A 27138-nucleotide genomic window follows, 5' to 3' on the forward strand; every position below is an offset into this window, starting at 1 on the left:
AGCAGTTGTGCTGTGAGCTGTCCCAAGCACAGCTCTGCTCCACTGGCACAGGACACAGCTCCCAGCTCCAGAGGACTGGCACTGGCAGGGACTGGGCCAAGCCCCTGCCTGGCAGCTGTCACTAACCCAGGGACACAGCTCACAGCCAACCTGCTCCTCCTGCTCACAAAGCTTACCCACACCCTGCTCCCACACAAACAGTTCCAGGAGGGCACCTCCCAGACAAAAGCACAGCAGAAAGCAGTCTGGATTCATGTTTATTGAAGCCAGTAATTAAAGACGTCCTCATTTTGCCAGCACTAGAAAGCAAGGTTCCACATGACTGCATACTGCACCTGGTTAAAGCCATACAAGTGGACTAAGGTTTGTTTCATACATTTGCAGTCCTAATTGTAAGTCGGAAAAAAAAACTTATAAACTTAGTATACAGGACAGTGAACTTTCATTTACAGCAGGTATATTGTTAAGTTCACGATGTACAGAGCAGTCACTTTCAACATAGTTAAATTAAATAAAATACGAAATTCTGTTCAGTTTAAACAGTTTTGTTTTTTTTAATGCCAATAAAAAAAGTGCAAACTTAAAATCAAGCAGCATAACCACAGCATTTTTATGGAGGGCCAATCTTTAAAGTTTTCTATTTGCTTCAAGTTGAATGCTTTCGTTTTTTGTTTTCTTAGTTTAAACATGAACAGTAGATGCAGTCACTATGATGCATATAAATATAGGCATATAATAGTTTAAACAGTCTACCATACAAGTGTATCTGCAAATAAAATGAAGTTTCACTTGAAAATGTAAAGGCTGTTTGCATTTGGCCTTTGGTTCCAATGCTTGAAGACACCAGAATAACAACTGTGCAGCTCACCAAAGCCAGCAGACTTTGGCACCCACAGGATGCTACATTACTTACAGCTCTCTTCAGTAAACTAGGAGCATTCACTTGCAATTAGAAACTGGAAATCTGTCCCTGTTTTGTCTTTCTTCAAAGCTGGTAAGTTATAACACAGTAACAGTTTTGATCAGTTTTAGTATACTTAACATTTTTATACTTATGGAAAATACTTCCATCGTAAGTTTTAGCCATATTGCTAGAAAAGTGCTTATCAGGTTAGATGACAAAAAAAGGCAGTTTCAGACTGAGGTTTTCAAACTATGCCATTACAATCACACACTTTAGTTTTCTTGTCCAATTTTTGATGGTTTAGTCTCCAATCTCACTTCTCAGTGTCAGTAGGACAGTGTGTAATTACTTCTGGTGTGGTCACTTGCAACTGGCACCCATTACACCAGAAAGTGCATCCACATCACCATCAGCAAGCCACAGTCTTAGTCTAACTGTTATCTAGACAACTGTATAACTTCAGGTCATACCATTTCTTAAAAAAGTAAAAAAACAAAACAAAACAAAACAAAAAGAAACCCAAAACAAACAAACAAAAAAAAACCCAATAACACAAAAAAAAAAACCAACAAAAAAACCAAAAAAAAAACCACCCAAACCCAAAAATAAAGTATTTTCAACCAAAAAAAAAAAAAAAAACCACAAAAAACTGGCACAAGTAACATACTCATGATAATGTTTGTCAAAGAGGCAAGTAAATACCCTTAGCTTTCTAGATGTCTAGACAGACTCATACGAACAGCCTCTTGCTGTAACATAGGAGTTGAGGTTAACACCCAGCACTGTGTTAGTGGTCAGTCTAATTCTGTATCTTAAAGTAACAATATATATTAGGGAAGTTATATTCAGACATCAGATTTAGTACAACAAGTTCATATCAATAAAAAGTAAACTCTGTATAATTCAAATTGTGGTTTTTCCCTTCAGCATTAAGAGCACAGAATATGCTTGGTCTTTTTAATTTCTGGTAGTGTGTCCATGTAAAACAAGCATACTGTGTATAAAATCAAAGTGCCATTTCAGTAACCACTGCAGCTGTGTTTGTTTGTACAGAATGAGGGTTTATGTGACCATGGACAGGGCTCCCTTAGAGCAAGGGGGACAACCACAACCCATCTTTCCAAATGAAATGCTACATGAAAGAAAACACAAAACAACTTCTTCAGGATGTCCATCGTGTACACATTCATACTTTTTAGGTTACCTTCAGAATTGGAGTTGGCTGCACCTGCAGCAGATGTGGTTGGAACTAGGGCCTTGAAAGTTTTTTTTAAAAACCTCCATAGGTGTAAGGCAGGAATCCATTTTAGCTTGGTAGCTAATACTTAGTTACAAAAAAGTAAGAAAGAAAAATACTGAGAGTGTTCTGTAGCACATTTCATTATGGGAAAATGATCCATCACCCACCATTCTTCATAGGCCAGCCTCTTGGCATAAAAAAGGCAGAAGCTATCAGAAAACAGGATTTAAAATTAAATACAAATTGCCAAACTACTGTTTTTCAAATAAAACCAAACAGTGACTGTTTGTACTACAGTGCACAATAAGTTCAAGCACCTTCTAAAGACACATCACATACTGTGCCAGGCACTTGGAGCTAAAGTTTAGTTTCTCCCTTTGTCAGCTACACCAGAAAGGGCATCCACACTCTTAAGACTTCATTATAAACTAAAACAAGATTTATAACAAGAATAAATTCCCATGGTTCTTAGTGTTTGGCATGGAATTCTCCAATGTAAAGTAGTCTTTTTAAAACAGTGACTATTTACCCCCTGTGAAACACAGGATTTGACAACATTGCTCCTCTCCAGTCAATCCAACATTCTGGTTTCTCGCTGTCCCAAATCCGTTTCCCCTTTTAGGGCTCCATTCCCCACCTTGGCTTCTTTCCCCCAGTTAATGCTGTTCCACCACCACCACTCCAAGAATATAATGCATTGCAAACATACAAGTAGCCAGTTCCAGAAACTCTGAAAGAGGGTTTCAGTTCTCTTCCTTGCCTCGTGTGCAGTCAGTAGTACTTTTGAGAATTCTCCATTTTGCTTCTCTGTGTTCTTCACAACAGGAAATGCAGCTGCACCTGCTTTGCCTCCAAACCAAAGGAATTGCCCTATATAAACTCTAAATGGTTATCTTATACAGAGGGATTTTATATGCAAACTTCCTGAATGCGCACTTTTTACTGGGACAAGGCAATGATGTAGTAAGCTCATTTCCCCTGCCCCGAGAAAACTGATAGCATCTGCCATAGCAGAAAATTCCTGGTCTTATCAGATCACTATACATAGTTATTTGGTCATTTACATCTGCATTGTTCTGCCCATCAAGCCTCATTCTCTGTTGGAGGAGAGTTTGTTGTTACCATGGGGTCAGGCTTTCGAGTGATCCTGTCCAGCTCCTCCTGAGCATTTGCCAAAACTGTCTTTTGTCCTGGAGAGAAAAAGAACACAAAACAATTGAGTTTCAATGAAATGTTTTAACCAAGAAGCACAAGTGTTCAATAAATCACATTTAGATGACAATATATTATTTATTTCTCATTATTTTGCCACCTTCCCAAGGCCACGGAGCCTGGCACAATGCAGGGTATTTTTTGTGTAAAGACTGATACTCAGGTTTGATTCACGTTAAAGAGATGAAAAGCCGAATTACACAGCAGGAAAAAGCACAGTGATATGTTTATAGCAACAAACATTTAAAAATAACTATATTTAATCTTCCATAAAATTCAACAATACACAATTCTATTATTGGCATTGATAGCAAGGACTTTATTTAAACCCAACTTTTAAGCACAAAGTATGTAGGACACTGGCTAAAAAAGAAATCCCATTTATTTGGTCGCATTTGTACCACGCGCATTTGAATACGAAATAAGTAACAGGAAGAACTCTCCTATCTGCAGACAAGCTTCCCTTCAAAAGGGGACAGAAATTGCATACTCATGTAATATCTCCAAGCAGGCATTTCAAAGCATTTCTTCAATTGGAACCAGACACACTGAAGTATTTCATGGGAAGGCATATCTTACATTTCTATACTAGACTCAAAACTTTTTAACAATTCCCTAATTGAACCATCAGCTTACTTCAGTGCTTCTGAAAATTACAAACCCACAGACAAATTCATCACCAAAATTGGAACAATATATCCTAATGCGTGGAGCATACAACCATTTAAGATTAAAAAGCTATATTTTTAGACAAAAAGTAGATTATATAACCATGTACAGCTTCCTTACATAGCCAAAGAATTTAACAAGCATCTGTTTTCCAGCTCAAATGTGTGTGAAATATTAGGTGGATTTTTTCCAGGGTACATGCTGAAAACATTAAGAAGGCAAGATTTGGCTGGTAGAGATTCAAGTGTTCTTTTCCAAAGTACAAAGACATAACCAAGTTAAAAGGTTACCTTTAATCACTAGGAAGGTTTTAGCACTAGTCATAAGCCATAGCACCCAACACAGCATCTACTCAAAGTAGGAGTATTTAAGCGAAATTTAGGAGTTAGTACATTAATTAATGCACTGTAACAGAACTTAAAATACAAAACACTTCATGTGTAGACTAATGGGAGTTTGTAAACCTGGGAGTTTAAAAAGCATAAACCCTAAAACAATAAAGGCCACACAAAATCCTCACTTAAACAAGAGCAGATCTAAACAAAAACCATGACTTTGGTTTTTATGCTGGAAGAACTGGCTCCTTAGGGCTCCAAAATAACTCCAAGCAGCGTCCTGCAAATACCTCATGGGACAGGAAACTCTCCCAATGCAGGGGAACATACTCCCCTTTACCACCACAGGCAGCACCTTCCAAAGGAGGAGAAATACAGGGAGCAGTTTTTAAGAAAATAAGAGTTTCCCCTCAATTATGAATGAGAGTGACACTTGCTTTCAGTTTCCTTATAAATTTCAAGGAGTGATGGCCTCATTCAGTGAGACGTCTTCTGGACAATTACATGCCCCCAGTTCTGTACCATTCCCCTTGCTAGAACAGAGTGAGAGCAGGGAACCTGAGTTCTTTATCCTCTGTACAGGAATAGAGAGGGAAGGCAGCCTTAGAATTTGCAAGAATCTTCTTGTGAATATAAATGAAATAACTGTGTGACTATAGAAGTTCAGATGTAGAAAAATAATCCACCACAGAAATAACCAATTGAAGTTTTTTGAAATATCACAGTCTAGACATCAAAGAGAGTCCAGAAACAAAGGCAAACAAGAAGCATGGCATAGCAGGAAAAATGGACATGACACTGCCCAGAAGAGAGATTTTTCTCAGGTAAGAACTGTCACAGTAGAAATCAATCCATCAATGAGGCTGACCAGTATTGTTGAGACCCACAATGTCACTCTCACGCTGGGACAATCTCAACATTTCAACCTCAGGCTATTCCTAGCTATGACAGAAACAGATGGTCTCTTTAAAGCTAAATATTTTTGTCATCAACCTTCTGAAAATGTCAGGCTCTTTAAACAGTTTAGACATTTGAAATGCTTAGAGAGATAATTTTAGCACATTTACTCGCACAGAGGATGCTGCTGGAAATAATGCTTTCTCCAAGATGTTCTGCTCAACTCTTCCACAAAGGAACGGGTCATCTCTTCTGCTCTCACCAGCACCAGGTACCTCACAAACCCAACAAGAGCTTTTCAGGGAGCAGCATGAGGAGCCCTTACCTTCTCAGCACAGTTTAATCTTACACTGGTTCACGTAAGGTGTGAGCACAGCAAATGACAAGAACAGGCACCTTTCTCTGTGAGTGAAAGCCAACTGTTCTGTTCCCACAGCCAGGAAAGGAATAGGAGCTGCCAGCTCAATGTAGCCAAGAAAAGCCAACCTTGAGATCATTCAGGAGAAGCACTTCCACCCAAGAAAGAGAACTGCTGCAGCAGGCACTACAACGAGGGAGATCTGCAGAGCTCAGTACAATATTCTGATCATTCGTGTTCAGGACAAGAATAAGCCAATGATGGGAACTAATGAAGAAACTAGTGGGGAAAACAGAGCTCAGCCTCTAGCAGGAGACCAGAGGAGAACTTGTCTAATTTAGTCTATCAAAATCAAAGTTAAGGAAGGATGTATGATTGCTGTCTCTACATGTTTCAGGACAGAAAATAACTATTCCAATTAGAAGTTAATGCTGACACAAGTAAAAAAAAAAAAAAGGCAAAAAAAGCTTGTTGTCTTCAAAAGTCCTGGAAGGCATAGAGTGTTCTAGAAGACTCATAGAGTACAGCCCATTACAGACTAGTTTAGCAGTTTTTCCAGAAAATGCAGTTATGTTTTAGGTGCTTAGAACGGCCTACAAGCCCAACAACCAACAGGGTCTGTCCTGACAAGTTCTGCCAAGCCACCCACATTTCTATGAAAGGATTACAGGTCCTGTGCAGAAGGAAGAAGTGGGCGATATCATATCTCACATCACCTTCATGGAAATAAACTTAAAAAAAAAAAGGCTTGATATTTCAGAGAAAATTAATGGATTTTAATTCATAAAATTACCCATTAATTATCCATAGCACTGGTCAGTACTTTTATTCAGCAATCTACTGTATCCCGCTGTTGAAGAGAGCAGATATGTAGGTATGTGTGCCTGAAGAAACAACAATTGATTTGGAAGGATAGGATTGGGGAAAAAGTTATTTACATAAATTACCAAAGCAATGATGATAGAATGGAAAACAATGATTAAGCAAACACACAAGCTTTTGAGATACTGAATTTGATACAGACTAGAAACCCTCTTTCCAGGAGGCATAAAATGTATTAAAGTGGCTGAATTGTTATAGAAGATCCTGCTCAGTGTCACAGAGATGAGATCAACCCCATGTCCCCCTGAGAGATGTGAACAGCGCACATCTATAGCACAGATCAGCTCACCCTTCTCAGGGCAGGCAGGGCCCTGTCTGCCACCCCCAGCTGTTTCTGAGCACAAAGCAAACGGGCTGAGCAGAGTGCCAGGGGACAGAACTGTCACAGCCTGACAACATGGCCTGCACACAAATCTGTTCTTGCAGGCCACACACAAGTCACAGGCAAAGAGGAACAGCTTTCAAACCCAAACACTGCTGAAGACACAAAGGGGCTACACTGAGCTCCACTGCCACCCAAACAAGACCAAAAGTACTGGAATTCAGAAAGACTGGGCAAAGGAGAAAAGTAACTGAGAAATTAAGTACTGGAATAGGCTTCCTGGAAAGGTGACATTACAGCTTTTACTTCTGAATTTGATTTTTAATCACTAGCCAGGTACTCCCCAACTGACTTTGCTTCAGGTAGAAAGCATGCATGAAATACCACCTTAAAATAATTCCAGTTCTATTTCTATAAAAGTTATTTTGACTTTGTGAGTAAAACATGAAGCTGCATTTGATGAATCAGGGGACATCTTTCAGTGTTTAACTGAAGAGGGCATTCTGCATTATGAAAGAACTAGTTCAGTGTTTTTATAACATGGAAACACTATTATTATGGAAATAATATATAATACAAATCCCTTTTGTTATCTTCATAATAAATTTAATAAAAACAAAATTACAGGATTCATCGTGCTGAAACAAACCACACAAAAATCACACGTGACTTACTGTAAATCCAATCCTAGGCATTATTGAACTTTTAGAACATGAAATGTCATGTACAAACCCTCCCAGTTAAAAAGAAATTTAAAAATACCAGACTCCAACTGCCTTGGCTCTCTGACTGACAGAGCCATCAGTGTGGCTGGGAGTAGATACTTCTCATTTCCAGTACAGAAAGCCGTATCTTCCCCTCTAAGCTGTGGGTCTGAGGAACTGTGGGTTTGGCATCACCATTAACACCCACAAGATTGCACAAGCTTGACATCAGAAGTAGTGTATCTATCAATAATTTAACAGTAAAAGAATTCTGGAAGAAAAGTTCCTGAACATTCAGTGTGATGGGAATGCCAGTATTGAACAGAAACAGTCAAAGAATCAAAGCAGTAAATTCCATCTGTCAGGTGGACAAGGCACTTTGCACCACCAAGGTCTGGTTAGGTACCAACCAGTTCATTTTCACTGATCTGCTGCATTATTTATCAGCAAGGATCTCCCACACTGCAGTCACAGCACACACACAGAAGGCACCCATTTGTCAGTGTTATCAGCTGTGCTGGATTGCAATAAAATTCTAAATAATTAATGAGTGAACAACTTCAAACTGTCACAAGCAGTGATTCATTTCAGCTTGAACTCTGGGGAGATTTCAATTGTTTCACTGCTAACTGCAGCCCAAACCCAAAGAACTGCATCTCCTTTGCAACAGCGAAGCATCAAGAAAAGAAAGGGAGGAATTCTGAAGTTGAAAAATAAATCAGTACTTTCAGCATAGTGATCAAGACTCAAATGTCACTGGAATCCCAGCAGTGCAACTTCACTAAAAATTAACAGAATTTAACAGAAGCCCTGGAGTTGTGATGTAGCAGTAGTTTAGTTCTTCTTTTAGAGACATTTTGTACTGTCATCTGTCAGGGTCTGTCACTTTCCTGACCAGTGTAAGAGACACACCCAAGGACCAAGGAGCCAAATAAACTATTAAAAACAAGCTGCAATAACAAGCCCATTACCTGATTTCTTGGCTGTGCTTTGCACTCCTCCAGCACCAGGACTTCCAGGAGAGCCAGTCTTTTTGCTCAAGAGACTGTTAAAGAAACTAGCCAAGACACCTTCACTTGCAGCATTATCTAAAGAAAAAAACAAATATGGATTACACAGAACACTGAGAGCTGGTAAATTATAACCTATTTTCACATAGACACAAATCTCTTGCCAATTAAGGAAATAAACCTGAGCTCTGAGGAAGTCTGTCCTTGGTTCAGTTTTAATACCCCAGTCCTCTGCATACCTTGGCATAGGCAGAGATGGCTGAATGCACATTCCTGCTTTTCTGAAATGATGGGGGGCTGTAATGAAATTTTAATCTAAATATTGGTACGTTTTTAAGTCTTTAATAAATGTAAAAGCCAAGAGCATGATTATTAAGTACAGACTTGAAATTCATAGACTGATAAGCCCATTAACAACCTGCACAGATGTTCTAGTACCGCCTTTCATGCCACACAGCTTTTAACAAATCCAAACTTGGCAATTCAGCAATGAGACAGGATCCAGCTGGGCATTTTACCCCCTGGAAGCGAGGCATGGCCCTACAGTGCACAACAAAAAACAACACTGGCCCTGCAGACCTTCTTAATGCCCAGAGGGTAAAGAAGCCCCTCAATACCATGGAGCTGCATGTCAGGGAAAGATCTCATTTCCAAGTGACTGAATCTGCTACAGCAAATGACATTCCAGAGAGGACTTAGTGGAACAGGGTTTGCTGTGGATTCCAGAACAAGTGATATGAAGTATAAAACTGTTCATAGTTTAGAGCAGTCTCCACCCTAATAATCCACCTGATCCATGATAAATTTATTGAGGCAATTTAAGGAAATTAAGATGCATTTGACCTCTATCTGACTCCTTGGCAGTAACAGAACTCTATTCCAATTCACACAAATGACCAGAAAACTAAAAAAAAAAATCCAAAGTTATGTCATAAATGCATTTCTGTTATTAAACTAGCTATACAATTAGTGAATAAATACTCAAATCTTTCTACAGAAGAGGATTCAGGTTAAGGGAGATAACATACGATAGAACAGTAAAATGCTCATTCATACTTTTAATATTTGGATCTGGTTTCTTAACTGATGTGATTGGTGAGGCACTGGGTACATTGGCGGGACCAGCTCTGCCTTGAGTCCTTGGGGATCCTGCAGGGCCTCTTGCAGGAGATTCCTTAAAAAGTCCAAATCACACACATCAGAAAAGAATTTCAAAGTATTACATTAAGCAAGTTTAACATCACATACTTTTTCAGCCTTTCTACTGACACTGTAGTGATGCACACTGGAGAAAACAAACAAGCACTGAAAACATCAGTTATTTTGGGAATGTGCCTCCACTACAGGAAAGGCTAAATCATGGCAGGAAATTTTAGGTTCAATAATCCAATCCAATGTTCAATAATACAATGGAAATTTTCAGTTCAATAATCCAGTGAATTCATAAGCAACATTTTAAAATATTGCCTCATTATTTATTTCCTTTCTGCAGCTTGGGGAGATTATGTAGGTTACATTTAAATATAAAAACTGGATCTCTGCAGGTTAGAATCATTCTCTTTTCCCTACAAGGAAACAAAACACCTCCTACTCTTTTCCTTGGATCTACTTACTGATGCTCTTGTAGGCGTTGCTGGCTGTTTGGCAAGGAATGACTGCAAAAACAACATATTAGCATATTAAATATATTTCAAAGAATACAGAGGAATAAAATACAGTGAAGCTGAGTAACCATAAATTTACTTGATATTTTTCCTGATATTTACAGGATTCCCCTTTGATATTTACATATTTCCCCACTCTGCCTCTAGAGGACTGACTGCAAGGAGTAAATAAGCTTTGGGCCTTTGTCTCACACAGCCAGCCCAGAACTCAAAGTCAGAACCACAGACACCCCAGTCTGTAACCTCCAGGACATTTATAATCACCTGGTTAGGGAACTATTGCTATATTTTTTTAAACTATAGAGCATAGCCAAAATTGACACATTAAAGTCTTTCAAACTTCTGGTTGTAAGGAAACTGCAATGCTCAGATGTTAGGTTTTAAAAGTATTTCTTTTTCACAGATCAATACACCTGTGTGGTGAAATACAAAGTCTCTTCTTCCTCTTCTCCTTTGACCTGTACATTCTTTCTGTTGTCAGCATATCTTCCCTTCAACTTGCCAAGTTAAGTGGCCATATTTCCTACTTGCATTTGTTAGAATAAAGTCTTACTTCACAATTACATCTGAATTTGCAAAGCTGAGAAACAGCTACCTGGTGATTTAAATGAGGAATGAAAAACTAAAGGCAATAACAAGGGAGAAATTAAAGTGAAATCTTACATAGTAATGACTTATTTTCATTCTTCCATTCTTACCTGCTGCTTCATAAGAAATACTTGCTCATCTTCTGCTGCCAGCTCTTTATCATGGACTAACTGTTGAACACAACATTTTGTTGTTATAAGTAAAAACTGAAATTACTGTAACTGGTTTTTATGCTTTGGTGATCAAAAGGGAAGAGAGAGAGGCAAATCTTTAAGACTACTGTTCACTGTTTTTAAAAACTGTTCTTTCACATTTAAAATAACAATACTATTAAAGAAATTGCCATTAAAAAATACTGCAAAATAAAAAATATTGGAGTAGATGAACAGTGATGCCAGCACTGTCCTACAGACATGAGCACTTGGTAAGTAGTCACATTCCTCTTTTTAAGTTTGGATATTGATCTCATCAGCATCTCTTCCATGAGCTGAGATCAACTTGCTTTGCCTTTGCATGGCAACCTCAAAGCAGTGTGAGTACAAATGGAAATGTCCTAGAGAGAATTCTCCATTTCCTGGGTGTGTTTCTGCCCCATGCATGCAAAAATGGTAAAATGTAAAAATAGCTATTCCTGGACTGCCTTTCATTCAATAAGGTAAATGGTTTCTGGGTTTGCTTGCAGTATTTTAAATAACCAATAAATGAAAGCCTGACATTTCACATATTTAGATTAAGAAAAGAGTTACATTTATATTTGGAGTTCTTCAATATTAATAGTCCTTAGCAGCCATTCGAGCAAACTCTGCTTGTTTGTAGGGGCACAGAAAGACATTACCCCTTTTTACCTTTCTTACAGGAGGTTTTACAATGAAGTCCTCATATGCATCTTCTGGTTTTACTGTTGTGAAGTTTTCATGTAAAATGGCAATTTTCTTCTCATTGTCCCAACCAGCAGGTCTGTAAAGAGAACAGAGCTTTACCTTTTCTGCAGCTTCTACAGAGAACATTTACTTACTGCCCTCGACTTAAATAAGGCAATTTTCTTACAGATCAACCCTCTTACTCAGCTAAATTCCAAGGATACAAAAACGGGAGTGGTATAATCTGAGTCAAGTAATAAGCACTAAGTTGCTGTTTAAATTTGGGATTCCACAAGACTTGCATACTAAGTTTTTTAACAACATACCATTCAATTTAATTTTATATCCACATTACATGCAGTGCAGTGCTAAATAAACCCCCCCCCCCCCCCGGCACCCTGCTGCTTGTCCCAGTGACTCACATAAAAACTGCATCCTTCTCTACCACTAAGGCAGGCGTGGTAAACTGGAAACCGTAGGTTTTATGTACAATGTACTTATACAACAGGTCAAGGTTCTTCTCCTCCTTTACTGATGTATAAATCAAGGCAGCCCCATCTGGGCTTCTGGTTAGGGAAAATTAGGTAATATACAGTTTCTAAATTACAGTATGAATTTCAAAACAGGAATTAATAGATTTATAGCTACTAATTAGGCAAAACAATAGACATTTAGTATACAGGGATGGGTGAAGAGGATATAACAGGGCAAGGCTTGTGGCACTTTTCAGTGACATACACAGAAGTTATCCATCCTCCCAGGCTTACATGGAACCTGCATCCTACTTCACTTGGAAAAAATCAAAAAGTTAATACACACATCAGATCTCAGGCTTACATGGAAAATGCAATTTCTGAGGGGAAAATCAAGAAAGAACACTTCACGAAATGTAAGGCAAACCCTCTGTAAAATAACAAAAGGTCCAAGTCCCACGCACAACTTAAAAACTACAAAGTATTTCACACATCTGTCAACACTTTTGAAAAAACAAACTATATACATACGTACCTAAGGTTGGGTATGTGTAGCATATACCCTAACCAATACCTAAATACCAAGCAATCTTGCAGAGCAATTTCTTGGACGAATGTTATGTGAACATGAAAACATCTCTTCTTGCTTCCAGATTAGAGGCAATCTCCTCAGCACAGAAAAGGATACACTGTAAGCAGAATCTGCGGATGTGTGACTGAATGAAGTCAAAGTGTTCTTCCCTGTAGTCATGCTCCTTCTCCAGGACACTAACTGCATCACACTGGGAGAGGCAGGAAAACAAATCAGAAAAACCCAAGCATTAATCCCAGCACATCTTAAAACACCCTCCTTAATCTTACACACTCCCATCACATTTACTTTGAGTCTCTGGTTCTAAAACAGCACTGATAAATCAAATGCTAAAGTAATTAACATTTAATTGATAAAGTCATTGCTACTCCATCAAAGTGAAAATTGATGTCAATGGCAGAAGCTCACTTGTAGAACAAATCCCTCCCTGTTAATGCAGAATTCATTTTGCAGGCCTTTAAGAGAGAAGTAATGAAAGCCAGCATGGCAGCAAGGAGAAGCAGAGCCTCACTTTAGTGCACACCACGAGCACGGGGATGCCCAGGTTGTGAGTCAGCACGTTGTCTCCGAGGGGAAGGGAAACGTGTTCATCCTCCTGGCCAGACGAGGGGCCTCTCCTCTGTGGCGATCCTTGGTAACCTTCTTCAGGTTCTACATACTCCTGAAACTCCTTTATAACTATTGAAAGAGAGAGATTCTTAGACTGCAACAAAGGAACTAGCTCTTTTTAAACCATAATTAATCTACAACTAGCTAGAAATCTCAAGGGTTTTTTTAATTTTATTTTTATACTACATGAGAACTGAATGCAAGTTAAGCCTTGTTGCCCTTTCCAACAGCACAATACTCCCCCACCAAAACTTACAGGAAGCTACATCAAGGGGGATCTGGCGTCATTATTTATAATCACAATTATTTGCAAAAACACGTGTTCCTGAACGTTTCATTATAGGGCAGTTGACAACAGAAAACATAAATGTGGTTTAGCAACACAGCCTATACCCTGTAATTTGTACCTATTGTGGAAGAAAGCATGGTGAAAATGCAAATGTGCACAGAAAACACCAGCCTGAAACAGCCACTTTTTCTTACAAACAATTACTTTAGTTCCTATTACTCGACATTTCTATTGCAGGCATCCAGTGCTAGAAATATAAAACCTATCTGCATAAACACAGACTCAAGGGCATCTGCAGGCTACCTGAAGAGACTCAGCTGCATTCTGGAAAACTACAGTGGGGTCCAGAGGAAACTTGTTGTTTTTTATGTATTAGTATTTTAATTTTATGGCAATAGTATTAAGGCCATTTTGGAAATGCTCTGTGAACCCACACGTGCTTTATCAAATGTGGGCTGCAATCTACACTTTAACGTCTTTTATTCAAGACCAAAGTCACAGACCAGCTAAACCTGTGTCCTGGATGTGGCTGCTCCAGGCACTCACTGCCCCGAGGCCCTGGGCTCTCCTCCTCCTCACTCAGCCATCAGGAACCCTCATAAAAGAGCCAAGCAAACTCCATGATCTGCTCCCACAAAGGCTCCTTCATTTTAGAAACAGTGGGAGCAGAGTGACTGTAGGGACAGTCAGGAAAACTCCTTAGAAAAGCCACACAGAGAGGCTGCTCAGAACACCCTCTGTACCAGGGAAGGAACTGCAATGAGCCTCTTGAGCTTTAGGAAGTGGTAAAACCTCATGGAAGTTTCTTACACAAGCCTTGCAAAAAGAAGTCATGGTACCTTTTCAAAACAGGAACCATTCCTGCAATGGCATGGGTGCGTGGAAGGAAGAACAAATCAGAAAACTCTTCTGTTTAAAGCTGCACAATCTACAATGTTTAGCTGAAATATAAAATTGTGTGATTCTTGTGGAAAGGAACTCCATTCCAGAGAAAAGCCTAAAAACCCCAAGCTAAATACAGACCATAAGACTTCCAATCACCAATTCAATATATGCCAGGGTGAAAGGAAATGCAAACAAGTGAAAATGAAATGCAGTTGCTTTTAACATGAGGAGGCAGTGCCTTCTTGTGGAGAAGAAACAGCAGTGCTCCAAAGGATGCTGTCTCCAGGACTGTTCCTTAGTCAGCTACAGCAAATCAAAATTCCATCAAACATTCTGCACATTCCACATGTTTATTATCTCACCAAAAGCATTTAACTAGAAAAGGAGTTTTTTGAAGTGCCACTTTATTAGCTTTCCCATTACTATTTACTTTTGAGGCCGAATGTATTAGCGCAGTTCAGATGAGCCTCTCTAACTTAATCACACAGAAAAGACTATTTGACAATACAGCTCTCCATTTACCACAGCATTACAATCAGACAGGATTCCTTTCCTGGGTTTTGTTCATATCAAAGCAAAATAATCTCTTCTTTACTGAGCATAAACCCCTTCATGTTTGGGAAAAAAAGGCCTCTCCCAAAAAGAGTAACAGTCAACAACATGAGAAAACACAAGATGCTCTAAGAATTTTAGAAATGTAAATAAGAGCAAATGCAACATGGAAATTTCAGAAGTCTGATGGTTTCATCCTCATGAATTTCTGCTGAATGGGAATGAAGGGCATAATCCCAGAGAGCCACAGCTCCTAGCCCCCCCTCTCCCCAGGAGTCAGCAGGACCCAGCAGCAGCACCAAGGCCACACCTCACACAGAAGGGAGAACACCCTTCCATGTGGAGATGAGCTCTGTGTGGATTCCCAGGGATACACCTGGCCTGGCATTAACCCCTGCCAGACATGGAGAAACGGGACACAACACTGGGACCAACAGGGGCAGCTCAGAACAAACAACTGCTGAGTTAACAGAAAGTACCAGCCAGAGCAAAGACCTCTGACTACAGCACCTTGAGCACACAGACACCACTGGAACTTAGGAACAAGTGGGAGTTCCTGACAGGCTCTTCAACACTGCTCCAGGCTTCCACTCAACCCCCATTCCCTTCAGAATTAAGTGAACCTGAACTCCAGGCACTGTCAGATGCCCTTATGCAAACTGCATTCTCACAAAGTAATAAAGCAGCTCATTCTAGTTAAAACTTTCCTTGACACACAGGAATTTCATACTTTTTCTTACCTCCCACAGCTATGTCTCATTTGAGCTCTGTTCTCAGGCTTTTAATGGATACAAAGTTGTGCGTCCAAACAGCTCATAAATCTTTTATTTTAATTTTTTTCTAATGAGCTATGAATATTATCAAATATTATCTCCTCCCCACAGTTCTAATTAAGGAATCATCTTCTATATGGTATGGAAAACAACTATTTTCTTTATTAAGAAATAGTGAAAATTACTTTAATTTAAGGTTTTTCAACAGGAAATACCCCTAAGATGATGCACATAAAATAGGAAGCCAGAAAAACAACAGTTCCTCTGGAAATGTGCCACCCATCACTACGGCTGAGTACTCAGAATGGCCTATTATGTTAATAAAATTCTCACCAGGTGATGATGTGCCATTAAAATCCCACCTGCACTACAGAGTGCTGATTTATCTACCAAACATGTGGCTCTTTAGAGTTTTGCATCGAACACAGCAAATGAAAGCAAGGTTCCAGCAAACTGTTTTGTTGCTGTTGCTCACATGAGGCACTGCAAGGTAATGCCACCAAAAACTGCTCCATCACTAAGGACATGCATTGACTAGAAGCAGCACTGAGACAGCAACCCACAATTATTTTAGATTTGGTTGTTCCAGCAACAGTAATCTGCTCAGGCTTGGAGCGCTCTTAAACTGCAATGTGGAAACGCAGGCAAACACCACAACTTAATGGATAAATCCCAAAGGCCCTGAACAGCAAAATGAGAAAAATGAAGAATATTTTTCTGAGACAATCATTCCATATTTACACTCTTCAAAGTTTCACAAACACTTTTAGCTTTTTTTGTACCCTATCTTTACTGATCATTAAAAATTTTAGTCTTGTAAAAAGAATTCCTAGACAAATGATACCTGAATAAACTATTTTTTAAAAATCTTTTAGCTTTAGAAATCTTTCAGCTCTATGTCAAATCAGAAAAGCAAAAAGGTAGACAATCTAAAACTAATTCAGCTTGAATGGGACAGCACACAATTTGTAAGAACATGTTATTGTGTTTCAATTCTTTAGCTTCAAACAGCCCATAAGTCATTGGTGTAATTGCCATTTTATGAGCACATCCCCCCTTCTGCAGTTCTTGATTCCTGACAACCACCTTATCTGCTCTGCTGTCTCAAAAAGGGAGACAACATCCCTGAAATAATTATTCAAATATGTGTTATTCAAATAATGAATTATAACAATTGAGCCTGAATTAAACAGACTTAGTTGACATTATGTACCTGGCTCCACATTAGCCAAGCTCTTAGCAAGGAACCCCCAGAGGAGCTCAGTGATGGAGTGGGTGCAAGCAGGCAATGCTCTGAGTACATTCCCAAGAAGGCAGCCTGTGGCTTCCATGTGTGTCCTGCTGCCCACTCTGGAAGCTCTAACTCCAAAGGGAAGTTTCTCACCCAGCCAGGCAAGCCAAGAATCAGAATCTCAACCGGCAAACACAGGAGCAAGGGCTGGGTGCAGAAAGACCTCCCAAACCTTGCCAGCAGAGACAAGGCAGTCCTAAGTCCAACTGCACTGACAAGGGTGAGCTAACAAAGGCATCTCTGGAAACTCTTAGCACCTTAGCAATGGAGAAGGAACAACCTTGCAGCACTTCTAGTGGATGCCAGTGGGGCAGGACTGGGCAGTGTTTCCCCAGGGTTCCTGGTGCTGAGTGTGGCAGCCACTGTGGTCATTCAGCTTGGGATGGAGGAGCAGGAGTAAGGGAATACTCTGCCGGAGAAGTCAGGAAACACACCCATCCACGTGGTCTTATGCTGCAGGGGGCTTAAATTTAGCACATCCCACCACTCTGCACTCCATTTCTAAGTTTCAACTGCCCTCATGTGAACTTTATTATCCTGTTTTTTACATATTTGGGCTGTTCCAAGCCAGTGACTTCCTTTTCTAAGTGGCAGCCTACCCCAGGAGGCACAGGCAGCAGGATTTCAGTAAGGAGAGCTTTGCTGTGTAGCTTCAGGATGGGCAGCAGCCCAAGGCAGTCACCAGGCACATATGCAGTACCCTGGCCAGTGCATTACCCCGACACAGTTACAATGGGCCTTTCCTCAGGAGGAGAATTACAGGACATGGTGGCCAAAGTTCTGAGCACAGAGGTGGCCCTAGGGACAGTCTGCAAGAAGCCAGAGATGTGTCCAGGTGACACAAGGGTCCTGCACAAGGCCTGAGAACAGGAGATTGAAATTTGAAGACATCAAGGCCCTCTGTGTCACAGCTGAGCCAGGGGATGGCACTGGAGCCAAGCATGGGGGAACTCAGCCCCTTCCCCATCTCCTCTTCCCTTGACTCCAGGAGAGCTCAGAACAAACCAGGAGTTTCTATGATACTTTAGAATTCTCTAAGATACCACTATTGGAAAGCCTTGTAAGTTCCTCAGACAGGGCACTCAAGCTTTGCCATAGCTCCTTCACAGAGTGCACTCTGAAGGGAAGGCTGAAAAGCTTCTTTTTGCAAAAGGAAAATTTAAGTGCACAAACTCGCCCTTTATTTGGATTGTCATAACATTTGCAGTGTCTCACAAATGTGCAAATTGGGTTAAGTGCTGGATTTTGATACTAGAACTGCCTTTCCATTTCCCATTCCAAAAAATCTGACACACTATTTTTTCCCCTTAAAACTCTCATACTTTACTTTTTGTTTAAATGTAACCTGATGATCAAACCCGGGTGGTTTCAATCATTAAGTCTAAACTGCAGCTGGTATGCTGTAGGCACAAGGCTTCTGGGAACATAATATTTAACATTCAGAAAGGATTATCAGCTATACAAATACACCTGAGTGGTCACAGGTCAAACAGATCACACTGCTCCCTGTGGTAGCTCAGGAACCTACCAGACCATATTTGCAAGGGTTCCACACTCCAGCACAGAGAGCCACCAGGAGCAAAAGCAGGAAGCACAAAGGATCAGTCTGAATCTACTTCATCTGAAAGGACTGGAACTTGCTAAGGTCTTTTCCACTAAAGAAATTTATTTTGGAGTAATTCAATATGAAAACAGAAAAAAAAAATCTCAAGAAACATTCAACGCTACTTTAGGAAAGCGCTGCAGGATCCAATACTGCAATAATGACTGCCTGCCAGTGCTAGATTCCAACCTGCCATGGATATGCCAGGAAAGGTTAATTTATACAACATTCCTAAAGTCACAGGGTACAAATGGCTGCAGTGAGACACAATTAGCTGCAGCAGGTTCACAGAAACCAGAATCAGTTCTGAGCCACGAGAAAAACAAGGGCAGAGAGACTTTCTGTAAGACAAGCACAGTATGGGAATGGGACCTGGCTGAGGTATCACAGCAAAGCAGACAGCTTACTTCATCACTGAATTTTGTCTCCATCTTTTAAAAATAGAATCTGTCATTTTATTGAGTTATTTTTTTAAATTGCCCTTTTTAAAAATCAAATTATCAAAATCTCATTATTGCCCAGGATCTAGACCAATAATTCACCTGATGTTTTGTCAGCACAGCAAAACCAGAAGAGTTGTTTTAAAGCCTAACACAGTATATTTGAATTAGTGTTACAATCACAACTTAAGAGTAATTTTTATCCAGCCCATTCTCAAAACACTGACTGAAAGAAATCCATCAAATGTTGTGAGAGCTAATTAAAAAACCAACAGCAATGTATGGATGCACAAAGACTTACACTTCTGCTCCATGTGCCTCATCTCTTCTGGAGGAATTTTCATCTTATCAATGTGTTCTTGCAAGACACTGGCCCACTTCTGTAAAGACTCCATAACAGTCCAAGGTCTAGACATATCTGCAACAAAGACCACGATGGTGTCTTGCAGGGATTCAGCAGAAACGGCGAACTTCAGCAGCCCTTTGTGGTACAAGTCTCCATCCAGGATCCAGACATTGCAGCGAGTGTGATCTGAAAGGAAAAAGCACAGTTGGAAGCCAGCAGATGCCAGGGCTTGCTTTGCCAGGCTGGGAATGACCAGGTGAGAGCATCAGTGTTCCGTGGAAGGAGCAGACCCAGCTACCAGCACACTCTGCCTGCTTATTTATAAGACAGGTACCTGTGTAAATGCCTGTATTAGTCAGAAATGCTTTCATTTCTGGGTTCAGAACATTTTCCTTAAAAAAATTATTTCTGTTCTTGAGCTTTTACTCAGGACAGCTGTCAGGACAGTTTTTAATCGCTGCACAACATTCCTGCATTAGAAACAAGCACAGTGAACCCCAGAACATCCCAGGGGATGTGTAAGTAAGGCCCAAAGGGGTGGCCCTGCCCCAGCCCAGCAGGGGATGAACGCTGCCCTCGGTGTCTCCCAGACACATAAGCTGGTTTCACACACTCAAGAAACTTCCCAGCAGAATTAAGCTGCAAACAAGATACCAGCAATAAGCAGCTTAAGTTTCTAGCACAGGAGTGGGAGGAGCAAATACAGGATGAACTCCCCACCTTCCCAACAAGGTTGTGCCACCTGCTCTTAACTCACACTGACTTAACACCAGCTCCTTCTGCAGGCTCCTGACCAAATGAGCACTGCGGAAATGACCTGGTATTGCAACTTTTGTGTTTCTTCCACAAGTGTTTCTGATAGTGACAGGATGCTTCCTTGGAATGCAAGGCAGAGTAGAGGGGGATCAGCTGGGTCAGACAGCTGGCATTTTACCCCGAAACTGAACTCTTGGCAGGAGTATAAGAACTGAAAAAGAAGTTTCCTCCAGAAATGATGTATCAGGTAGCATGAACAACCAATTCTTCCAAATTAAAAAAAAAAAATAGAAAAAAAAAAGAGAGAAGTAGAGAGGGAACATTATCCTCAGAACTTCCTGCTGAAGAGGGACAACTTCATTGTTTCTATCTTCTAGATTCTTCCTAGTACCCCTCCCTAAGGATTCCCTATTTTACTACAGCTATCCAGAGGGATAAGTGAGTCTCTTGCACTACATACACAATATGTCACTTCTGAAACACAGAGATCTGCAAACCAGCCACTGCAGAACCCAGATTTTCAAAGCAGCTACTGAGCTTCATAATTACCCTGCCTCACTGTACTTCCGTGTCCTGAATCTTTCAGCTTTGCAAAATAAATCCAGTTACTACGGCTATCATAACTTTATTCTGGGAAGGAATCCACCCCTCTTGACTAGAGAAAAAGGCAAAAGCTTGGCTAAAAAATCTGGAGGAAGAAAAGATGACAGATATATACATCCTACCTGTTTAAGCAGGCCTTGGACAAAGTTACTGAGCAGCCCAGTTTCAGACATCTCATCAAGGGGCCGTATGTGGCAGTCTGTTTAGCATTTGTTGTAAGTTCTGTTGGGCTGTCCTAAGACATTCCAACATCAGCCATCACACAAACAGGCCAACAGCCACGCTGTGAACTTACAGCTCCTCTCACTGCCAGTTGCACCCCTCGATTCACTCTACGGTGACTAGTGAGGGTAAGCCCTGTGGAGCTCAGAAATGCACAAATGAAATATCTGTGCAGGACTCTCTGCATCCTAGAAACATCCTGTGTACATGCCCTAAAGCAGCAGCCTCCCAGTAAATAAAAAACCCCGTGAGCTTTCTATGAGCTAAAGGTTATTAATAGACAGGGACTGCATATGTACAACTGTCTCCTTGGAGCATGAATAGAAGTTTTGAAAACCTAATGAAAATCTATCCATACTTTATGCAAATTTACAGCTCTCCGCAGCACTGATGGATTCTCCTGTGGGGAATACTCTGCAGAAAAGATTTTCACACCTTGGCAAGTTAGAAAAATTAATAATATCTAAATTCTCTGCTTCTAAGTCTTGTTTTAAAGCCAATATCTAAGGTTAAAATTGTTTTAAACTTAGATAAAACAATTGCTTTAATTGTTTGCTATGCACCTTTGTTCCCCTTAAGGATTTAATTTTTGCTTAACATGGGGAATGCAGACTGGAACCAGAACACAGGTGGAACTACCACTCACAGTCAATCTGCTAGGAAGCCTGGAAGCCTTGCACTCATATTAAAATGTACTCTACCAAAAAAAAAAAAAAAAAAAGTAACATTGTACGTAAAGGAAAGGTTTTGCTCCTTTCCAATAGGACAGAGGAATGTCTTGTGATTCACATTTGCTAAAACATAAAAACCAAAAATACAGCACTGGGTGCTCATAATTTGGCAAGGACTTGGTGGTAAGTTCAGCTTTGTCAGCACCACATTAAACTCGTTAGTCATGAATGTTAACTGGGCCCTTCTTACTGGCCATGACACAACATACAAAACCAGAGCAAACAATTACCAGGTCCTGTTGGAAAAGCAGGAGCAACTTATCACAGGCTAAAATCTGCTAAAATCACATCTCTAAATCCTGTCAATATTCCATTATCTCTTTAGTCCTGAAAAAGATTTTACAGCTTTGATTAATTTTATTGCACGTGGTTGATTCTGTGAACTGCAACTACATCTGCATCTATTCAAAAGATATCAGTGGCAACTACATATCCCTTGCTCAAGCTGTGAAGAGAAGCAAAAAAGGAGAAAACTTTCAAGAAAACCATTTTAAAGATGTTGACAAAAAAAAAAAAAAAAAAAAGACCATTTTCTCATTAGAAATTGGTGCAGCAGCAAGACTTGGTTCAATCTGGAACAACCAGTTCAGCTGGAATATGCATATGATATGGCTGAAGCCAGTCCAAACCTGAGGCAAAACCCAAGACTGCTTTGTTTTGTTACAAGCAAGAATGCAACCCCAGAATGGCTCCTCTTCCCTGCACACTGGGCACAGGTGAGAAATGTCCCTGTGGTGCTTGTGGCTCCAGCTGACACACACAGCACAGAGCAGGCCATGCAGTCTGGCTCCCTGTTCTGCTCTACATCCCCACTGTAACTCTGCCCTGGCCCTGCAAGGGCCTCTGAAAGCTACTCTGGAAACACAGATCCTTTAGGAAAATTGTGCACAGCTTCTCTTCTACCTCCTATGAATTCAGGTTCTCAGTCTTCAAAAGCAGACTAACCAGTAGAGACAAAAACAATCTGTTCATCATAAAGACAGGCAAAAAACTGAAATTTGCCACAGTCCCTGAGAAATTCCACTAATGGAGGACTCTGGGGCCTGAGCTCCAGGATCAGTTAATGTTCAAAGCTAACTCTGCAGGCAGTGCTATAAATGCTTTCATCCAGATGAACTACAGTGTCATGTATGCAGGAGCAGCCATATGCTCTAAGGATAATGTAGCTGGGGATTTAGGAGAATCCTCTCTCTCCCAGGATTGCTTCTCAGGTCTCTCCAAACCTCTTCTTGAGCAAACAACTTGGCCTAGGCAGCATTTGGGACAGTGATAAAATATAACTTTAAAACAAAAAGGTATCTTTTTAGATACCTTTTTATTTTAAAGGAAAGAGACTTTTCAGACAGAGATTCAGAACAGACTTGGAATCTAAGTATCCTGACCCCTGGGAACCAATGCCCACATGTTACACTGAGCAGTGACACCTGGCAGAGCTGGAACAGCTGGACAGAGCACAGTGCCCATGTGCCTCCACCTGCCAAGAAACCAGCAGGGGACATGGAAAACCACAGTCTGTGGGCACTTCTGCGAGCCACTGGGGGCATGCAAGGCAGAGATACTTCCTGGACTTTCCTACAACTGAAAAGAACAATTTAATTGCTGAGCTGATCTTAAGGAGGAAAGTAACGGTAAACCAAGATTGCATCCAGCAATCCAGAAAAATTCTACTTTAGATGTAGGAGCAGCCAGGTTCAAACATCCCTTGAAGAGGAATGGGGAGGGGAGACCATGGCATAGGAAACAAAACAGATTTTCCTTAAGGTTTCCAAGGGGAAGTGGGAAGTAGATAATGAATGACTCAGCATTACGAGGAAAATATTTCTCCTGGACAGAGTAAATTTATCTGAAATGAAGAAGAATAAGACTAAGAGAGCAAATAAATCTTCTGTCACCTGGGAAAGAAGCTGAGATCACCTCACTCAACTGCAGAGTTTCAGCTACCAGTGTTGGAATCCCTGGAAATCCTTGTGATCTGGTCTTGGCTAGGTTGGAGTCTAACAAAAAGCAGAGACTCTCAGAACCACTCATCTGCTCCTGAGCTCCTGAATGCCTACCCTGAGGTTCTTTATGGCTCCCAGAATTGTGGGTCAGTTATAAAGCCTTTGTTCCCCAATCTAGATATGAGCATACACTCATCTGAAGCACACAGAGAGTTTAAAAACCAAATCCAAACCTGTCCTAGAGAAGAAAAGAGCGTTATCTCTGCCTGCTGGGAGGTCCTGACCCACTTTGCTATTTATTTTGCTTGTGGATGACACTAATGAGACAGAAAGGAAAAAGGCACATATTATTAGCTCCTAACACACCCATTAGAGGATGCATGAAGACCTGAATTGGCCAGCTGAGCCTGTAGTCAGTCAAAAAGATCTCTTTTTTTCCTGCTAAAGCTGCCTGAGTTCTTATGACAGGCCTCTCCTAATCACTTCAAATACTTATCACTTTCAGCCACTCAGGAATAGCCCCAAAACATTTTCAGTGTAGGGATACACTTGAAGTTTGATAGATAACACTAGGAAAAATAGCACAGCAAACATTTTTCTGCTTGTAATAGTATGTCCTTTGAAGCTGCAAGAGGCCTGATGACACAGGCTGTCTCAGCCCTCCTAATCATAGGGGCTTTTTCCACCCTGAAGTGTTTATGCAGTACTAAAACAGATTGTGCATGGTAGAAAAGCACTTACAGCCAGAACCTGAAGAAGCCCTTAAAATTACAGCCCAAAAGATTTTCAGGAACTGCAAGGAGGCCCCTGGAAAATATGGCAATGTACTCATCCTTTCATTGTGCTTAACTGAGCATCCAAAGGCAGCTTCCTGCCACGGGAGTGCAGGCCCAATCTCCATAACAACCAGTCACATATGGCACTTAATCACTCCTGCAAGCCTTCAGTGCATCTCCAGTTTCAAAATACCATTATAGGATCTTCCTACTTGCTCCCAGGAACAGGGATGAACCACCACCACTGCTTCCCTCTTCTGGGCTCTGAAGGAAGTCATGAATAGGAAGACTTACATTCCCCATTTTAAAGACAAAGCAACCCAAGGAGGTCTAGCAGCTTGCCCAAAATGAGATCAGCAGAAGCACATTTAGGAGCAAAGATAACAAACTCACTCCCCATCTCCTCCTGTCCCCAACCTTCTCAAAAATACAAGTGATCTGATCATGAGGCCTGCTTTTAAATGGTCTCTTGGCATAATCTCTCTCCATACAGTAGAGATACAAGAGATCAGCAGCAGCAACAAAAAGACAAGGGCAAAGAGCAAAGAGATCAGCCCCAGCTTGAGAAAAGTAAACACTAATTCTGACTTTAAGTTCTGTTCTTCACTCAGTCAACTAAAGCAAAACATCTGTTATAGCTAACCAAAATTCCACATGCAGCCCCTATGAGAAACACCCTATGCCCAGAAATCCATGCTGAGCATGAAATTCTCAGGGATGTATCCCTCCCTTTCTCTAGTCACACAGTAGCCACAGCAAGGCCACTGCAGCTGCTACAAAGTCACCACCAGCAAAGGGATCGCCCCAAGCCCAGAAGGGATCCCCAGAGCTGCCCTGCCCCAGGCACAGGTCAGGCTCTCAGAGGAGCAGGAGGGAGAACAGACATGGACTGTAAAACCTTTCCCTCCACAAAAACAGACACAGCTCCAAAACTCCCAGCACCACCAGCTGAACCAGCTACACACTCATCAAACCACAATTATTAAAACATCATGGCAGCTACTTAATTAAAGAGATTGCATTTGAAACAAACTTACCATCTCTGTCTTCATCATGAATATTCAGATACAAGTATTCCAGTCCTCTTCCTTTCTTGCCATGCTCTGCTCCCTGTATTTTAGCCATGAGTGTGGTTTTGCCTGAACCATCATCACCTGCCAGTAAGTTTGCAAAAAAGACACCTTCAGAATTACATTTGACTTCACAGAAAAGATTTTTTCACAACTTGCTTAATTGATAAGAAGCATCCTTATACACTTCTGAATCACAGTTACTTGCTGTTCTTCTTTAAGTATTTCAGCTAAATCCAGTGGCTTATACCAGAACAACAAGAATGAAGAACTATCTTACTCTCTACTATTACTTAAAATAGGCTATAAATCTAACGGTAGAAATCAAAGAGAAAGCAGATCTACAAGCGCAAGACAAGACCAAAAATCAAATTACATAACCCAACTGTAAGAACCCATGTGTCAGTTTGCACCAATCGGTGTTTGAAATACACTTTGTTTCTATAAATAAAAAAGCAACAAACCAACACCCGACTGGTTGCGTGTGTTACTTACCAAAAACAAGAATATTCTTGCCCGATGGCAATTTAGATCTGGACCGTGTGGAGACTTCGCTGAGGATGGAGGACCTGGGGAAGCAGCAGAGAGGCCTCGTTACCCCGCGGCACGGAGCGAGCCGGCTGTGACAGCACCATGAGCTCAGCACATCCGCACCCACAGCCGGCACATGCGGGCTGTGGACCCACAGGCCAACTGCACTCTGAAGCACCACAAGCCTGCCACCTTCTAGAGAAGAGCTTTTATGATTTCTAAACCATAGGCAGGGACATTTAAAGTTCTCCTCCCTTGCAAGAGGCCGCAATACTGCAGAACATTACTTTCCAACTAACTCTCATCACAATCGATTGCTGCATTCGATATACGTCCTTCTGCCACGATAGGTATTTTTTAAACCGTTCTTTAGAAACAGAAGCCGAAAACACACGAGATCGCCTTTGCCGGAGCCGGCCCCGCAGACATCCCGCAGAGCCGCGGCCCGGGCCCCGCTCCCCCACTCTGCCACACCCCCGTGCTCCCGTCCCTGCGCCCGAGGGGTTCCCGTCACGCACGCCCGGGCCCCCCGGCGCTGACCCCGGGCCCCGCCGCCGCCGCCCGCGGGACCCAAGCGCGGCCCCGACCGGCCGAGAGCCCGCGCTCCGCTTCAGCCCAGCGGAGCCCGGGCTCACCCGGCCGTGCAGGCCCCGGGCGGCCGCGGGCGCTCACCAGAGGTTCTGCCCCTCGTCCTCCTCGCCGGGCAGCTCGGCCCCGCCAGGCCCATCCGGCCCCAGCAGCTTCTTCTCCGCCAGCACCGGCGCCATCTTGGAGCCGCCGCCACAAAGAGTGACCTCACCGGGCCGCGAGGACCCCGCCCCGCCCCGCCCGCCCGCCCGCCCGCGCCGCCGGCCCCGCCGGCCCTTGCGCCCCGCGGCTGCCCCGCCAGCCCCGCGCGCGTCGCGCCCGCCCCGAGATCAGGCGGTGCCCGGGCAGCCCCGGCCGCGGCCCGCCCTGCGCGCGCCGTCCTGGGGCCGCCAGCGCCCCCTGCTGCCCGCGGGAGCGGCACCC

General features: G+C 41.8%; 1 protein-coding gene across 1 annotated transcript; it reads right to left on the minus strand.

Annotated features, from left to right (window-relative positions):
- Positions 1-244: 244 nt before the first annotated feature.
- On the minus strand, positions 245-26947 carry DYNC1LI2 (dynein cytoplasmic 1 light intermediate chain 2). Its single transcript, XM_030227587.2, has 13 exons — positions 26800-26947; positions 26092-26165; positions 25564-25680; positions 19454-19684; positions 13222-13388; positions 12807-12900; positions 12068-12203; positions 11631-11742; positions 10896-10955; positions 10147-10188; positions 9590-9707; positions 8495-8611; positions 245-3334 (listed from the first exon to the last, which is right to left on the minus strand). Exons 1-13 carry the CDS (start codon positions 26892-26894, stop codon positions 3228-3230), a joined length of 1470 nt encoding a protein of 489 aa, XP_030083447.2. The 5' UTR covers positions 26895-26947; the 3' UTR covers positions 245-3227.
- Between the last annotated feature and the right edge of the window lie 191 nt (positions 26948-27138).

The sequence above is a fragment of the Serinus canaria genome, chromosome 11 (genome assembly GCF_022539315.1).
Source record: "Serinus canaria isolate serCan28SL12 chromosome 11, serCan2020, whole genome shotgun sequence".
NCBI classification, from domain to species: domain Eukaryota; kingdom Metazoa; phylum Chordata; class Aves; order Passeriformes; family Fringillidae; genus Serinus; species Serinus canaria.

Coding starts and splice junctions, on each gene's coding strand:
- DYNC1LI2 (XM_030227587.2), bottom strand. CDS start 26,894: ATGGCGCCGGTGCTGGCGGAGAAGAAGCTGCTGGGGCCGGATGGGCCT. Junction 19,685..25,563: donor TCATGATGAAGACAGAGATG/GTAAGTTTGTTT, acceptor TTTTCCTTTCAG/ATCACACTCGCTGCAATGTC. Junction 11,743..12,067: donor GAGAAGGATGCAGTTTTTAT/GTGAGTCACTGG, acceptor TTCTCTTTACAG/ACCTGCTGGTTGGGACAATG.